This window comes from Pelophylax lessonae, assembly GCF_965119305.1.
Source record: "Pelophylax lessonae genome assembly, chromosome: 8".
Lineage (NCBI taxonomy): Eukaryota > Metazoa > Chordata > Amphibia > Anura > Ranidae > Pelophylax > Pelophylax lessonae.
This window is the reverse complement of record NC_138775.1, coordinates 111,617,664-111,635,266: the sequence shown is the minus strand read 5'-3', so window position 1 is coordinate 111,635,266 and position 17,603 is coordinate 111,617,664. Positions and strand designations below refer to the sequence as shown.

Here is a 17,603-nt window from a genome sequence, read left to right as displayed (position 1 = left end):
TACGTCGTAACTACAATAAATTCCTAGTTAAACAACACCTTCATAGAATGTTTGCTTTAAAAGACCAACGCTCTTGAATATCAGCCCTACTTTATTAGACTGTTTAACAAGCAGCTGCTTGTTAATGACCACAGACTTCTGCTTACATTTAACTGACCCTGCGCTGTGTGTTATGACTTTTCTCTGAACTCTGTGTTACATTCAAGAAAGCAACTCTCCTGCGCTCAGGTGTTATGCTCAAGGGAAGAAAGTGTGTCTTAATCCTTATTGACAACGCCTAGAGTCTTGCTACCCTCTCAGGACCATGGGTATCCACAAGTGCTAAAATAAAAAGAAATCAAGAGAAGGGCGCACAACCTAGTGCAATTCCATTAAAAACATTTATTAAAGGCAAAATTGTGACACACATGATATTCACAAACACATGTAATATATACACATGTCAAAACACAATGTAGACAATTTTCCTCAAGACCAGCCGGACTGCTCCAATTATGCAAGGAGACCAGATTGTGTCCATGATCGCTAAGCTAATGCGTTTCAAGGGAGAACCCTCTGTCTCAGAGCAAGACTCTGGGGAAGAGGGTTCCCACTTGAAACGCGTTACCCTAGCCATCACGGACACCATCTGGTCTCCTTGTATCATTGGAGCAGCCCAGCAGTCCTTGAGGCGACTTGTCTACATTGTGTTTTGACATGCGTATATACTACATGCATTTGTGAATATCATGTGTGTCATGTTTTATCCTTTAATAAATATTTTTAATGAAATTGCACTAGGTCGGTGTGCCCTTCTCTTGTTTTCATTCTCTGTGTTACATTCTTCTGACCTCTGAACTCTGCATTGCTTACTACCAAACTCTGCATGACTTACTCCTGATCCCTGTGCTCTCCATTACTTACTCCTTACCTACTGACCCCACCCGCTGCCCTGCAAACAGCCATCTTCTCCCCTGCTGACCCCCACCTACTTGCGTACTGACCCCTGTTCTCTGCCCTTCTGACCACTGTAACCTGCCCTACATACTGACTTCTGTACACTGCCCTACCTACTACTGATCCCTGTACAGTGCCCTACCTACTACTGACCCCCGTACACTGCCCTACATACTACTGTCCTCTGTACACTGCCCTACTTACTACTGACCCCTGTACACTGCCCTACATCCTACTGACCTTTGTACACTGCCCTACATCCTACTGGCCTCTGCACACTGCTCTACATATTACTGACCCCTGTACATTGCCCTACATACTACTGACCACTGTACAATGCCCTATACTGCTGCCCCCTGGACACTGCCCTACATCCTACTGACCTATGTACACTGCCCTACATCCTACCGACCCCTGGACACTGCCCTACACCCTACTGACCTCTGTACACTAACCTACATACTATTCACACCTTTACACTGCCCTACATTATCACTCTACTGACCTCTGTACACTGCCTTACCTACTGCTGACCTATGTACACTGCCCTACCTACTACTGAACCCTGGACCCTGCCCTACATACTACTTACACTGGCCAAAGCTTTTAAGAAAGGCTTAGTTTATACTTTTACAGTGATGTTTGTTTTATTATATTTTTATAAGTTTTCTTCATGCTGTCCTTACTTTTTATTGGGGCCCTCCTAGTAAACTTCTTTAAAAAAAGGGGGGGGGGGATTCCAAACTTCAGTGCTCTTTGTTCTCTTCCATGTTGCTCAGGTAGATCTTCACCTTTTAAAGGTTACCCGCCCCTGTTCTAAAACACTGGCACAGTGGTATAAAATAAAAGAATGGAAAAAAAAACTAACATAGGGACTTTCTCTACCACAAATCTTCCTAGCACAGCTCCATATGAATGAATGAAATGAATTTAGTGATGTTCCTATTGATCAGTTCTACTAAAAATACACATGCTTACTCCTTCTTTGAAAACATTTGTACAAATGTAAGTAACACTACATTAGATGGAGTGTATAAAGTTTGCTTGCTAGATATGTGCATTAAATAATTTATTATTTTATTTACATGTTTTTTCATCTCACTCTTTGTATGCCCTTTAGCTTTTTAAAGGTAAATTTTTCTACTGCCTTGGTGTAGATGTTCGAAATGTCACCAACAAGTCAGACTGTGAGGCTGCCAATTTTAAATGGGTACACCACAAGTACAATTTTGATAATCTAGGACAGGTAAGACTGAACTTACATTTCCAGCAACAGCCCTTTATTGTCACATGAAGATTTAAAAATCTAGTAATTATTTATTTTCTGTCTTCACTCTCAATTGTTTCTTTTCATTCCAGGCTTTAATGTCACTTTTTGTTTTGGCATCAAAAGACGGATGGGTTAATATTATGTATAATGGTCTTGATGCAGTTGCTGTGGACCAGCAGGTATCAATTATTTCTGGATTTGTTTAATTTTCTCAATGAAGTACAATTAAAACAGTGTATTTTTATTACATAAGTTCTTGAACCTCTCTCATCCCATTGTTATCCAAATGTAAAACAGAACTCATGAGCAATATTATATAATGATATTGTAAATGTTTAATATAATATTTTGAGTTATATATTGTTGCCTCATATTTCACTAGCTTGTGCCAGATCTAAATATATTAATTCAGTAATTCTACATGATAGTCTGTACCAACTCGTAATACTTTATTTCAGCAGAGCTTGTACAAAGTTATGCAACTGTTTTGAATCACGTAGCTATCCTGGCATGATCAAAATAGAACCATCTACTGTAAAAAAGGACACATTTTCCACATATGCATGTTTTTTTTTTTTTTTTTACAGGTTGTTCTATTTTGATCATGCCTGGAGAAATGCTTTTTTGTTTTCAAATATGTCTGTTTGGTACAATCATATCAATACTATGTATATTATTGTATACAGATGACATGGGCTGCAATCATCTATTTGTTGTTACAGATGTGTATGCTCAGCATAACCCTATTAACTAGTAATATTAAAAACAATTTACAATAACAATATCGACAACAGTGATAATTATGTTTTGTAATATGTAACAATTTAGACATGAATGGCAGAACTGTCTAAAAAAAGGTTGCAAATTTTGTGACTTTTGTTTCTTTTTCTAGCCAATTACCAATCACAACCCCTGGATGTTGCTGTATTTTATCTCCTTCCTACTTATTGTTAGTTTTTTTGTGCTCAACATGTTTGTTGGGGTAGTAGTAGAAAATTTCCATAAGTGCCGTCAACATCAAGAAGCAGAGGAAGCCCGAAGACGAGAGGAGAAGCGCCTGAGACGCTTGGAAAAGAAAAGAAGGAGTAAGAAAAAGCCTAAGTGTTTGGTCGGTTCGTAGGCACTATAACTTCTTCCTATCTTCTTCCTCCCACTTCCAGTGCCACTATTAGTGTCCATGATCTACCATGAACATTTAATACTTATTTTCTAGACCTAGATCAACAGTTTTTTTTTTAATTCCCTGGCATATACAGTATGTATCAGGGATTTAATATTGTTGTTGTAGAACATCTGCTATATTCAGTTTGGCAGATAGTGCTACAAGCTTTCAGATCAACCATATTGTCGAACATACAAAACATCAATATAAGTAAATACCTATTTTTACATCATGTTATCATTGTTATAAATTACTTAATTATTTCTTACAGTAATGTTTATTTAACAATCCTGGCCTACATTTGTGATCTTGCTAGCATGCACAATGTCTCTTTCAAGGCATGAATAAATGTCATATACAGTTTATTAGTGATTGTCTTTTGAGATTGATGGGAAAAACAGTTGACATATTTCCACAGTAACACTCTTGCTACTTTTTTATTATTGGACATTAGCGAAATTTCTCATTCAATAATATTAAACTAGTGCAGTGATGGTGAACCTTGGCACCCCAGATGTTTTGGAACTACATTTCCCATGATGTTCGTGTATTCTGCAGTGTTGTTGAGCATCATGGGAAATGTAGTTCCAAAACATCTGGGATGCCAAGGTTCGCCATCACTGAACTAGTGGCATCACAGCTGGCATTCTTATCAACTTTGTCTATTTGTGTTTCTCTTTTGTCTAAACAACATTAAATATTACTCTCCAGCGTTTTGAAGAATCTGGTGGGTGCAGTGCTTGTAGTGGGTGCAGTGCTTTCCAAGCTGTAAACTGCTGATTTAGACATGCCAGACAGACTTTGATAAAAAAATACAGTTACTTTGCTAAAGAATCATTTAGAGACAACTCATTTTTTTGTGGCCTGGACCACTATTTAAATGCAAGATATGGCTTGTATTAAGAAAATTGACAATAGCTACCAGTCTGTGATGTCTTTCTAAAACAATTTTTTTATACATAGACCCTCTAAAATGCCCATATTTTTAATAATTTTGTCACCCAACTATCAGGTTTTAGCTTCTTTTAATAAACCAGTTTTGAGTCACAATCCAGCATGATCCAAAAAACTGTACTTGCTACTTTCATGTTGGAAACTATAGCTTTATCATAACTGCAAAATCACAATGTAGGCCTAAATTTCACATTGCACATTTTATTTTGGAAATGGTAAAATTATAATTTAGGTCCCAGATCAACAATTTAAAAATATTCATGGTTGGAAATGGGGAGTGAAGAAAGATAGAAAAGGGAAGAAGGCTGTACCTTGTAATCATTTGCAAGAGCAATCTAGTTCTGTTAAATCATACTAGCCCTTACTTACCATTAACCACGTTCTTTGCAGAGCCAAGATATTGCAAGACATTTCTATACAATGTGTTGTAAACCTTCTCTGGCAGGGAATGGCATTAATGCATTCACATTAACATTATTTTCATGTGTTTTTTGTATTCATTCATAAATCACTCTGACCTAGATCACACATATTTAGTGATGTATAGTAATGTTTTTGCAAGTTCTTTACTTTTAGGTCAGCTCAAAGTTGAAAGACATTTTATGGCCCCTCAGGGTCTCAAGGTGACTTTCTTCACTGATCAAATAAGAATTGAACATTAAAAAACATTTTTAACTTTTTCAAATCCTAATCCTTTTATTTTGACCTTTCTGAACACCAGACAATGTGCAGAACTTTTATGATATTTTGTGATGTCACAGTGTTTCCTGTATGTAGAAAGCATCGCTTACATAAAGACATGCTTTCTGTAGAAAGCGACTTCAAATTAATCTGCATATCACTTCTACAATACTAGCCTGTTTATTAAATATTGGTAAAATGTGTGGAAGGCACTGGACCACCACTTAGGTTATAGCTTATGGGAAGGAAGAAGCCTCACACACTTCCATAAAACATAGTCAATTTACGGTATCTAAAATGAGGAGAACAAGTGGCATCTCGCTGTGAAGAGGAATACATCTGACAAATGTTAACCACTTTACCACCGGAGGATTTTGCTGTCTTACATCCAGGCGACTTTTTGCGATTCGGCACTGTGCAACTTTAACTGACAATTGCGCGGTTGTGCGACGCCGTACCCAAACGAAATTTACGTCCTTTTTTTTCCACAAACAGAGCTTTCTTTTGGTGGTATTTGATCACCTGTGCGATTTTTACTTTTTGCGCTATAAACAAAAAAAGAGCGTAAATTTTGAAAAAATAACAATATTTTTCACATTTTTTTATATGAAATCCCCCCCCCCCCAAAAAAAAGGTAAAAATCAAAATTTTTTAAAATTTTTGGCCAATTTGTTTTCTGCTACCTATGTTTGGTAAAAAAATCACAATAAGCGTATTTTGATTGGTTTGCGCAAAAGTTATTGCGTTTACTAACTAAGGGAAAGATTTCTGTCATTTTTGGTGTTTTTTTTTTTAACGAGTAATGGCGGCAAACTACAATTTTTTTTGCGGGACTGCGACATTGCGGCGGACAGATCGGACCCTTGACTGACATTTTTGACACTTTTGGGGGTACGAGTGACATTACTGCAGTAATCAGTGCTATATATATGCACTGTTACTGTAAAAATGACACTGGAAGGGAAGGGGTTAATTTTATTGGAGAGGGAGGGGTTAATGTATGCCTGGTGCTTACTAACGTGTGTGGGGGGAGGTGACTGAGTGACACAGGGACAGATCGCAGGTTCAGCTATGCTGAACCCTGCAATCTGACCCTGCCTGTCACTTAGGGGACTTGCCCGCTTGTGTTTACACTCGCCGCTGCTCCTCCCCTGGCCCGACTCCCACTGTGACTGAATACAGCGGGAGCGAGCCTCCGGCAGCACGTGCGCACCGCCGAGAGAGGGGAGTGTCTGGCGACGTAGGTCTACGTCGCCAGACGATTACGAACCACTTTGCCGCAGTAGAGCTCTAGTGAGCAGTCTGCAAGTGGTTAATGATCAAAGTGATGCTCAAATGCAAATGAAAAGGGAGGGGACCATAGGAAAGGTAGTGAAATTCATAGTGTATTCACCCATATATACAAAACAATAACCACCACATTTTGAATGAATGCACACATTTAATTAGGGCTGAAAGTTAAAAAAACCAAAAAATACAGATGGCTGAAAATGTGCCTTAGCAGGACACTGCAATAGGTCTAGATGTTCATTTAAAGCTTGGTTGGGATGGTTACAAGCTCTTGCCACTATGGCTTTATGCTGACGCTTCCTGGATCCTGAAGTCCTCTACAGCTGAGGCATGCTAATTGATCCAGAAAATTAAAACACAGGACAAAAAAGAAATACTCTCAAAAATAGAGCTGGGATTTTTAAGGTGCCAGTAACTCTAGTCACAACATTTAAAATTCAATAATTTTATTTTGGAATTTAAAAAACACATATTAATGACCACATATTTAAACCGTAGGACCAATCTATATTCAATGTCTATCGAATGAATTCAGTGTGATAAAAAATCGCAGTGAGCAATCCTGACATGTTTCACCATTGATTGGGTTTCTTCAGGGGATATGTTTTGCTACATCGAAACAGATAAGTTAAGAAAAAACAAAGTAAATATACAAATGTAAAGAAAAAAATGTAATTGATATAAACAGAAATATGTAAACAAATGAATACAATGGTATCAATAATTATTCAATATTTTGAAACAAGAAGGATCGTAATGCCTCAATATCACAATCAAAAAGTACATTTTGCAATGGGGAATACAACTAGAGATTATTCAAGAGAATCTTACCAGAATAAAAAAAAGGACTGGAATATAAATATGAATGTCCAGCTTGTGTTTCACAAGGGAGGGACAACCAAAAGTATCCCAGATTGAGGGCCCACAGGTGAGGGCTGATATTGCAGTCAACAGCAGGAGGGGTAAACAAAGCAAACAGAAAGAAACTGAAAGCAAATTAAAAATAGACATAGATTTATGGGCTGCAATTATATTTTTGCACTTCAAATAAGTTATAAATAGGGATCTTCAATGAAAAGATGAATAAGGGTGCGGTAACCAAAATAATATGCAGCTGCACTAAAAAAAGGTGAAAATAACAGTGAAAAGATGAAATAGTGCGCTTACAATGTGGCATAGAGTGTATACAACCAACACAATAAATCATATTGTGATACTGAACCACACAGTGGTGATAAAAAACATGAAAAATAAATGGATCAAAAGTCCATTTAAAAAAGCAATCTCTCAAAAGAATGCATAAACGTGATAATGCACAAAGAGTCTTTTAAAGAAAGAAGTGTGTTCCAATTGGAGCGATGTGAGATAGCAAATCAATGACACAAACGTGAATAAGATGGCCCCTTACTGACTGGTAAAAAGAGCCAGGTGCAATGAAATATAACCTCCATTCGTGCACAAAACTTGTCTGGTGTCACCCAAGTGTTATGCGTGGCTTCGTTCCAGAATTCTAAAGCGGGTAGGCCTGGAACCTCTGTTGGTATATGGGTAGTGTGGACAGTATCCAAAGTCAGCTTCCGACCATAAGGTATAGGTGTCTATCCCTTCCCAGGGGCGTATCACTCTCCTTGAAGCTCCCCCAAAATAGAAAGGAAAAATGGCCAATAGTGCTTTACCCTTTATTAAAACACTTTATTCAAATGCGATATTGCACTTACATGGCATCAAATGGATAAGACAATAGGTTTCTGTAGCAGAACGTGGCCGTCTGCAGTGTGGTCCACGTGGCGTGATGGCGTGGCGACTCCTCCGACGCATTTCTCCTTACTAGGCGTCAGCTGGGACTGGAGCAGAAAGGTTTTGATGCATTTATTTTTTATGTTTTTTATCACCACTGTGTGGTTCAGTATCACTATATGATTTATTGCGTTGGTTGTATACACTCTATGCCACATTGTAAGCACACTATTTCATCTTTTCACAGGGATATTCAATACCTGATTTTTTGCTTCAAAACAACTGCAGCATGGTACTTCCCAGCTAGGTGGGGCATCACTGTGCACTAGAAATCCTCTCAAGGGATCTAAATTTGTTTGGCAGCTGTATGCTAGAGCAAGAAAAATGTATAAGAGTATGTATCTCTACCGTTTAGAGGCGACAGTAATCCCCAAAAGATAAGTGTCTCAGTGTTTGGAGTCTTTCTGCACGCACACATTTACGATCAGTGTCCCACGACTCCCCGTCGACACTGATCGCTGCTAATGCCCACTTCTCTATATAACCCTCCCGCTGTGGAAAAGACGCTTATCCAGTCTGTTCCTGGATGCAAGACCCAGGAAGACTGTCCCTACTGCCATTATTGAGCATATTAGCAAAATGGCCCCAATTTAATAGAGCCATCTAATGGATATATAGCAACTTATCTCAGTGTAGGAAACCTGTTCCAGAATATCTGCAAGCACTACATGAAATACTGGTATAATTATAAATTAAGGGCAACATTATAAAAAAAAAAAAATATATATATATATATATATATATATACATATATATATATATATAAACTATGACAGGGGTGAGATAGGAAAAAATACGGAAAGGGGTCCTTTAAGTATGCCCAAGGTTGAAGTAGATCATCCCACTTGGGCACCTTGGCATCCATACGGTTGACAAAAGGAATCAACCCTTATCAACCAGACCCTAGAAAAAGGGGAGAAAAATCAACAAGCCGGAAACCACGTAATTTCTCACACAGGAGAAAACCACAAAAAATACCAAGCTCATAAACAAAGAAATATGGAGACACACCCAAAAAAGCTATTTTTTGGGTGACTAAAGATGCTCTTCAATGATCCCTATTAACAAAAATCCAAGTTTTTTAAAGATTGATTACCCAAAACATCATTGGTATCGATTTCTGTGCATTGATAAAAAACAGAAGCCAAGGGTGGAGTAATAAAAATGACAAGAGATTATAAATAGGGTTTAAAGCTAATGAAATCATTTAAACTGGGGGGTTTTGTTGCTTGGAAGGAAAAGATCCATTTTGTTTCACGTTGAAGTAGGAGGCGATCAACTTCCCCTCCCCTTTCATGAATCGGTACATGTTCTAGAGCAAAGAAATTAATGAAGGATAAATCAAATTTGTGATATAATCCCACATGTCGACTGATTGGGGTTTCAAGTAATTTTTTTGGAAATGAGTGACACATGTCTCGAATACAATGAAAAAAGGCCAGTTTGGTCTTTCCAAAAAAAAAAAAACAACACAATTGCATTGCATGAGGTACACAACACCAACAGTTTGACAGTCATAAAAGCAGAAACTGACCAGCGCTATGGAGTAATTAATACAAATATGTATAGATATACAGATGTAAGCTGCCACAAACCTACAGTACCCCTGTGAAACAGAGGTACAAATGTTAGACGGAAAGGAAGAGTCTGTATAAGGCGCTACCTGTTTGAGCAGACTTAAAAAATGTTTCCCCCATTAAACATAAAAACAATAGAGATAAATAGACAATCTGTCAGTGATAAATAAAGTGCTTGTGCTAGAAAGAGCTAGTGAAGGGGGGTGGGTTGACAGGCACCCCCTGAAAACAAAGTGCTCAGTGCAAAACAGAATGGTAACTGCTCATTAAATAAATAAACAAATAAATAAACAAAAGTGCACACTGTGTCATAAATTTTATTAACTGGTCGCAGTGATAAGTGCCAGTGAAAAACGTTTTGAGGAACGGATACGGTAATAATAGTGTTGGTATATACTATAACCAAAATTCAATGAATAAATTAAATTAAAAACCACCTTGTATGGTATGAAATCTCAGTGTCTGTGACAAGTGGTTTAAAAGTGAATAGTGGTGAGTAAGGTGCCCATACCAGTGATGCCCACTACTTATCACACTCACCCTATTTTTTCCCTCTTCTGAGCCAAATAAATGGATGTGTTGTAATCCACCACAGAATGAGAGATGATTGGTCCGGGGTTTCTTAGGACTATTATGAGCCAGGCCGAGGGATGCCTCCCCTCCGATGTCAAATATTTTTGATGCTCAAACAGACAATAAAAGACCCCAATGGCGTAGTATACAATTATTGAAGAGAAGCAAGCAAGTAAACACTCACACTTCGGACCGATCCCTATCAGTTCAGGATGCCGGGATGCTTCCGCTTCCGCGTTCCACGGCTCCAACCTGCTAAACCAGAAGTGACGTATGATGTGCGTAACTCCGCCCAAGTTAGTTTGACAGTCAGCATAAAACCGTGGGGTGTACACACGTTCATTGGGCAAAATGATTGTGATGGAGTCGGAAAGGAAAGGGCAAAAATTGCACCTACCACAGGGCGCCTTTTCACCAACTGGCCTTCCTTGTTGTGAATGTGGTGACTTTGCACCAAATGGTCCTTTCCTTAAGGATTTGGATCTCCTTTCAGGATATTGGCCAATATACTTTGATGCAATATTGTCAGACTGTAATAGGTACCAATATTTACTCATTATTTGACGTATGGTCTGATGTTGACCTGTAAATCTTGTAATGAGTCTAGTGGTAGTGGTCTTGGTTTTAACTTATTAGTTGTGATCTGTTGGTGTCCTTCACCCGATTGTATGCTCTCTTCAAACAAGATTTACTGTATCTTCTCTGTTGGAGACGGTTTTGCAAAGCTTTGGCCTCTCTTTCAAAATCTAGGGGATTAGTACAGTTGCGTTTTATCTACAAATATTGACTATAAGTGATATTGGAAATTAGAGATTGGGGATGTGAACTAGTTGCATGAAGAATTGTATTGCCTGCTGAGGGCTTACGTAACAAAGATGAGCCAATGCTACCATCATTGTTGATGTAGATCACAACATGCAAAAAGAAAATTGACCTTTGATAATAATTCATGGTAATTAAGTTGGCTTGGAACAGCCAACTTACTAATATTGTATTTAAACTTATTAAGTTGGCTTGCAAAAGCCAACTTTCTAATATTGTATTTAAACTTATTATTATTCTTATTTTTCTGAGCGGAAAATTTTTGGACACACTTGGCACAGACCTTCATACTGTTCTGACTCGGTGTGCTATATCTTTTCAGACTGGTTTGAGTTACGGTTTTCCTAAAAATTAAAATTAAAAACCCAAAAAATGCCCATAGACTTTCATTGACAGGATGTTCAGATGACCCAAGCTCCAAATCCCATTAGACTCAATCAACATGCTAGTAACTTTGATAATCATGCTTGTCTTTAAAAAAACAAAAACAAATCCCATGACTTCTATTGCTGTCGCAAGGCAGCCAGACAGACAGACAGACAGACCGTGGGTGGGGGGCGGTAAAAATTTTTTTTTTTTTTTTTTCTATTTAGCTTGTCTTTAAAAAAACAAAAACAAATCCCATGACTTCTATTGCTGTCGCAAGGCAGCCAGACAGACAGACAGACAGACCGTGGGTGGGGGGCGGTAAAAATTTTTTTTTTTTTTTTTTTTGTTTTTTCTATTTAGCTTGTCTTTAAAAAAACAAAAATAAATCCGATGACTTCTATTGCTGTCGCAAGGCAGACAGACAGACCACGGGTGGGGGGCGGTAAAATTTTTTTTTTTTTTTCTATTTAGCTTGTATTTAAAAAACAAAAACAAATCCGATGACTTCTATTGCTGTCGCAAGGCGGACAGACAGACAGGCAGACAGACAGACCGCGGGTGGGGGCGGTAAAAATTTTATTTTTGTTTTTTTGTTTTTTCTATTTAGCTTGTCTTTAAAAAAACAAAAACAAATCCGATGACTTATATTGCTGTCGCAAGGCAGACAGACAGACAGACAGACAGACCGCGGGTGGGGGGCGGTAAAATTTTTTTTTTTTTTTTGTTTTTTCTATTTAGCTTGTCTTTAAAAAAACAAAAACAAATCTGATGACTTCTATTGCTGTCGCAAGGCAGCCAGACAGACAGACCGCGGGTGGGGGGCGGTAAAAATTTTATTTTTTTTGTTTTTTTTTGTTTTTTCTATTTAGCTTGTCTTTAAAAAAACAAAAACAAATCCGATGACTTCTATTGCTGTCGCAAGGCAGACAGACAGGCAGACAGACAGACCGCGGGTGGGGGGGCGGTAAAATTTTTATTTTTTTTTCTATTTAGCTTGTCTTTAAAAAAACAAAAACAAATCCGATGACTTCTATTGCTGTCGCAAGGCAGACAGACAGGCAGACAGACAGACCCCGGGTGGGGGGGCGGTAAAATTTTTTTTTTTTTTCTATTTAGCTTGTCTTTAAAAAAACAAAAACAAATCCCATGACTTCTATTGCTGTCGCAAGGCAGCCAGACAGAGAGACAGACAGACCGCGGGTGGGGGGCGGTAAAATTTTTTTTTTTTTTTCTATTTAGCTTGTCTTTAAAAAAACAAAAACAAATCCGATGACTTATATTGCTGTCGCAAGGCAGACAGACAGACAGACAGACAGACCGCGGGTGGGGGGCGGTAAAATTTTTTTTGTTGTTTTTTTTTTGTTTTTTCTATTTAGCTTGTCTTTAAAAAAACAAAAACAAATCCGATGACTTCTATTGCTGTCGCAAGGCAGCCAGACAGACAGACAGACAGACCGCGGGTGGGGGGCGGTATAAAAAATTTCAAACCTTTTCTATCTATCTATCTATCTATCTATCTATCTATCTATCTATCTATCTATCTATCTATCTATCTATCTATCTATCTATCTATCTATCTATCTATCTATCTATCTATCTATCTATCTATCTTCAAACCTTTTCTATCTATCTATCGATCTTCAAACCTTTTCTATCGATCGATCGATCTAAACTTTTCAAACTTTCTGGTCAGGCTTTCTCAAGCCAACTTAAAGTTTGTCTCGACGAACTTTTTTTTCTAGTTATTATTCTTCTTCTTCTTCTTCTCTTTTATTTTTCTGGCCACAAAATTTTTGGACACTAACTCCTCCTAGACCGTTCAAGCTACATACTCCAAACTCAGCACAGACCTTCATACTGTTCTGACTCGGTGTGCTATATCTTTTCAGACTGGTTTGAGTTACAGTTTTCCTAAAAATTAAAATTAAAAACCCAAAAAATGCCCATAGACTTTCATTGACAGGATGTTCAGGTGACCCAAGCTCCAAATCCCATTAGACTCAATCAAGCTTTGATGCTAATCAATGTAAACTCATTCAAACTCATCTAATCTATCTATCTATCTATCGATCGATCTTCAAACCTTTTTGATCGATCGATCTTCAAACCTTTTTGATCGATCGATCTTCAAACCTTTTCGATCGATCGATCTTCAAACCTGATCGATCGATCTTCAAACCTGATCGATCGATCTTCAAACCTGATCGATCGATCTTCAAACATTTTCTATTGATTGATTGATCTTCAAACCTTTTCTATTGATCGATCGATCTTCAAACCTTTTCTATCTATCGATCGATCTTCAAACCTTTTCTATCGATCGATCGATCTTCAAACCTTTTCTATCGATCGATCGATCTTCAAACCTTTTCTATCGATCGATCGATCTTCAAACCTTTTCTATTGATCGATCTTCAAACCTTTTCTATCTATCGATCGATCTTCAAACCTTTTCTATCGATCGATCGATCTTCAAACCTTTTCTATCTATCGATCGATCTTCAAACCTTTTCTATCGATCAATCGATCTTCAAACCTTTTCTATCGATCGATCGATCTTCAAACCTTTTCTATTGATCGATCGATCTTCAAACCTTTTCTATCGATTGATCTTCAAACCTTTTCTATCCATCGATCGATCTTCAAACCTTTTCTATCTATCGATCGATCTTCAAACCTTTTCTATCTATCGATCGATCGATCTAAACTTTTCAAACTTTCTGGTCAAGCTTTCTCAAGCCAACTTAAAGTTTGTCTCGACAAACTTTTTTTCTAGTCTTGAGATTGTAGTCTTTGATGATCATCTTTGATAGGAAATGGTGAAGTTCGTGTTGGGTTCCTCCCCAAATAAATAAGATGTCATCGATAAAGCGATGCCAGGTAGTTATTTTGCTCAAATCTTGTTGTAAATCATCCCTAGAGAAAAGGTTTTTCTCCGATCCCCCAAGGTACAAATTGGCATAGGAGGAGGCACTCCAGGTCCCCATTGCCATCCCCTGTACCTGGAGGTAGAGGGAGCCACGAAACATGAAAATATTTTGTGTCAAAATGAAACCCAATAGGTCTAAAACAAATTGGTTGTATTTGTGGGCCAATTGTCTCCTTTCAGATAGAAATAACTCAACTATTTGAATTACTTGGTTCTGTGGGATTGATTTGTACAGGGCTTCAATATCAAATGCAACTAACTGTGCATTTTTTGGTACATGCATTCCATCTAAAGTTTGAAGTAGGTCGGGGGGGGTGGGGCCGGCAGCCGGTGGTGATGGACACTTCGTTCTGAGCTCCGGCAAAGCGGGATCTCACTAGCGGCTCAGAGCGATGAGGGAGACAGTCAACTTACCCACAAAGCAAGCGGCAGACACCCCGAATGATATCCTCCACATGGGGAAGCGGAAGGCGCAAGAGGAACCCCGCAAGGTCACTGATTTCTTCAGTGCAGCCAGGGCTCAGAAGATCTAAGATGGCGCTGGCTCCTCAGCATGGCCACACAGACACACAGCAGCGGCTGCTGCTGCATCACAGGAGACAGGCCAGAATTATCAAGGAAGTGCTCATGAGGTGGAAGAGGGCACAGGGTCCTCTCTTTTTTAAGCCCGATGAAACAGAGGAGAAAACTGGACCTGGGCAGCAGCCAAGTAAGTGCACCCTTCTCTGCTCTTCCCACCCCACCTGAAATAAACCATTTTAGTAAGCAACTAGATGCCTTTCCTACTGCAGGCCAGCCTATAGTAGATTCCACAATGAAGGACATGCTTATTACTCTTAGTGGGGCCCTATAGCATGACATGTCTTGTTTTATGAGACAAACTAAAGTGGAAATTGAAGCCTTGAGCGATAGAGTTGATCATGTGCAATACAACATGAGTGACCATGCACAAGCCCATAATGAAATGGTTGACGCTCATGAAGCATTACTGGAAGAAGTGCGCAACATGTAAATCAAAATGGCGGATTTGGAGGATCTTTCCCGGCTAACAATATTAAGTTTAGGGGCATTGCTGATTCAGTGCCTGCGGCGGAACTCCACTCATTCTTGCAAAAGCTGATCGCTGAACTCCTCCCATCTGTGAAAAATCAAGAGCTGATAATTGACAGAGCCCATAGGCTCCCCAAGCCATCTTTTTTACCAGAAAGGGTACCCAGGGACGTAATAGTGAAAATACACTTCCTTCACATGAAAGACCAGCTAATGCACTTTGCAAGACAGCGCAACTCCCTACCTGAGCCATATGCAGGCATTTCACTATACGCAGACCTCTCTCAAGCCACTGTCACTGCTCAGAAAAAATCTCAACACAATTACGAAAATATTACGTAATAACTAGGGTTGAGCGGACACCTAGATGTCCGTGTTCGACGGGTTCGGCCGAACTTTAAAAAAAAGTCCGGGTCCGTGTCCCGGACTTTTACCGAACTTTTCCCGGACACCGAACCCCATTGAAGTCAATGGGGACCCGAACTTTAAGGCACTAAAATGGCTCTAAAACACCAAAGGAAAGGGCTAGAGTGCTGCAAATGGCAGCAAAACGTAATTAAGAGCATGGCAAGTGCTCTGCAAACAAATGTGGATAGGGAAATAACTTAAAACAACAAAAAAAAACAGAAAAATAAAACAATGTTCTTCTTCATCTCTGAAGGACGAGGCCCATATGGAGTAGGAGGGAGGTTGAGGTGGTGGTGGATGTGGCGGTGACATAGGCGTGCGCACAGGGTGTGCTGGGTGTGCCTGGGCACACCCTAATCACCTAGGGCACATAGCATTGCCAGTGAGGAGATGGGAAAGATCTCCCTGGGACCTGCTCTGCTCTATTTCTCCTTGCCTACAGGTACATGGCCCCGATACATTACTCTCCCTGCTGGCAAACACATGCATGTGTATTTCAACTTTGGGGTGCACACCTTAATGCAATAGGCTGCGCACACCTATGGGCGGTGTAGGTGGAAGCGGCGGTGGAGGAGGACCAGGGCCGGATTAACAGCATCATGGGCTTGGTGCTGAGGATTATGAAGGGCCTTAAGGGCCGTGCCTTGCCATGCACCCAGAGGAGGAAGGGTGCAGCCATGCATGCCTAATTCAACATGGGATGCTGTCTCTGAAGCCCATAAACACATCCATGCATCGCCAACTGTCCCTCCTTGTCCGGCCTTCACGCTGTGTGGGGAGGTTCTGAGGGTGCTGCCTGGGGAAGCGAGCATAGAAGCCAGACTTCTGTGTTTACAAGTGACAGAAGAGCGGTAACAGTGAATATGGCCAACCCGGGGCCTATATAAAAGGTAGGGGCCTGGAGCTGCAGCTCCAATAGCCCCTACATTAATCTGGCCCTGAGGAGGAGGACGAGGTAGCCAACACTGCTTCTTTTCAAAAATTTTAAATGAGGGTACACCCCAAAAGAGTGAGAAAGAGCAAAAATGGAACAATGGGTGGGTAAGGTCGGTATCCATTGCTATTCTGCATAAGGTACGGAAAAGTCCCGTGGGATCCATGCCTGGTTCATTTTAATGAACGTGAGCTTGTCCACATTGTCTCTGGACAGGCGGCTGCGCTTGTCTGTTATAACGCCCCCAGCCGTGCTAAATACCCGTTCAGATAATACACTGGCTGCAGGGCACGCCAGCACCTCCAAGGCGTAAAGGGCAAGCTCAGGCCATGTGCCCAATTTGGAGACCCAGAAGTTGAAGGGGGCAGACCCGTCATTCACTACATGTAGGCGTGTGCACACATACTGCTCCACCATGTTGGTAAAATGCTGCCTCCTGCTAAGACGTTCCATCTGAGCTGCTGGTGCTGCTGTTTGTTGTGGCGTGCTGACAAAGCTTTTCCACATTTCGGCCATGCTAACCCTGCCTTCTGAGGTGCTGGCGGTGCCCTGGTTGCGTTGGTGACCTCCTCCTCTTCCTCCTCTGCCTTGTGCTTCCACTGTGGCCCCGCTGTCAGATGGGAATGCCAGCAGCATGGCGTCTACCAGCGTGCGCTTGTACTCGCGCATCTTGCGATCGCGCTCCAGTGAGTGAATTAAGGACGGTACGTTGTCCTTGTAACGGGGATCCAGCAGCGTGGCCACCCAGTAATCAGCACAAGTTAGAATGTGGGCAACTTGGCGGTCGTTGTGGAGACACTGCAGCATGTAATCGCTCATGTGTGCCAGGCTGCCCAGAGGCGACGAAAGGC

The 17,603-nt window shown here is 40.1% G+C and overlaps 1 protein-coding gene across 1 annotated transcript in view; it reads left to right on the top strand.

Moving 5' to 3' along the window:
- Positions 1 to 17,603, top strand: part of CACNA1I (calcium voltage-gated channel subunit alpha1 I) — a 2,042,880-nt gene that overhangs the window by 1,404,426 nt on the left and 620,851 nt on the right. The window contains exons 21-23 of the mRNA XM_082266478.1: positions 2,057 to 2,182; positions 2,296 to 2,385; positions 3,099 to 3,291. Coding sequence (XP_082122604.1) covers positions 2,057 to 2,182; positions 2,296 to 2,385; positions 3,099 to 3,291 — 409 coding nt within the window. The remainder of the gene's footprint in view (positions 1 to 2,056; positions 2,183 to 2,295; positions 2,386 to 3,098; positions 3,292 to 17,603) is intronic.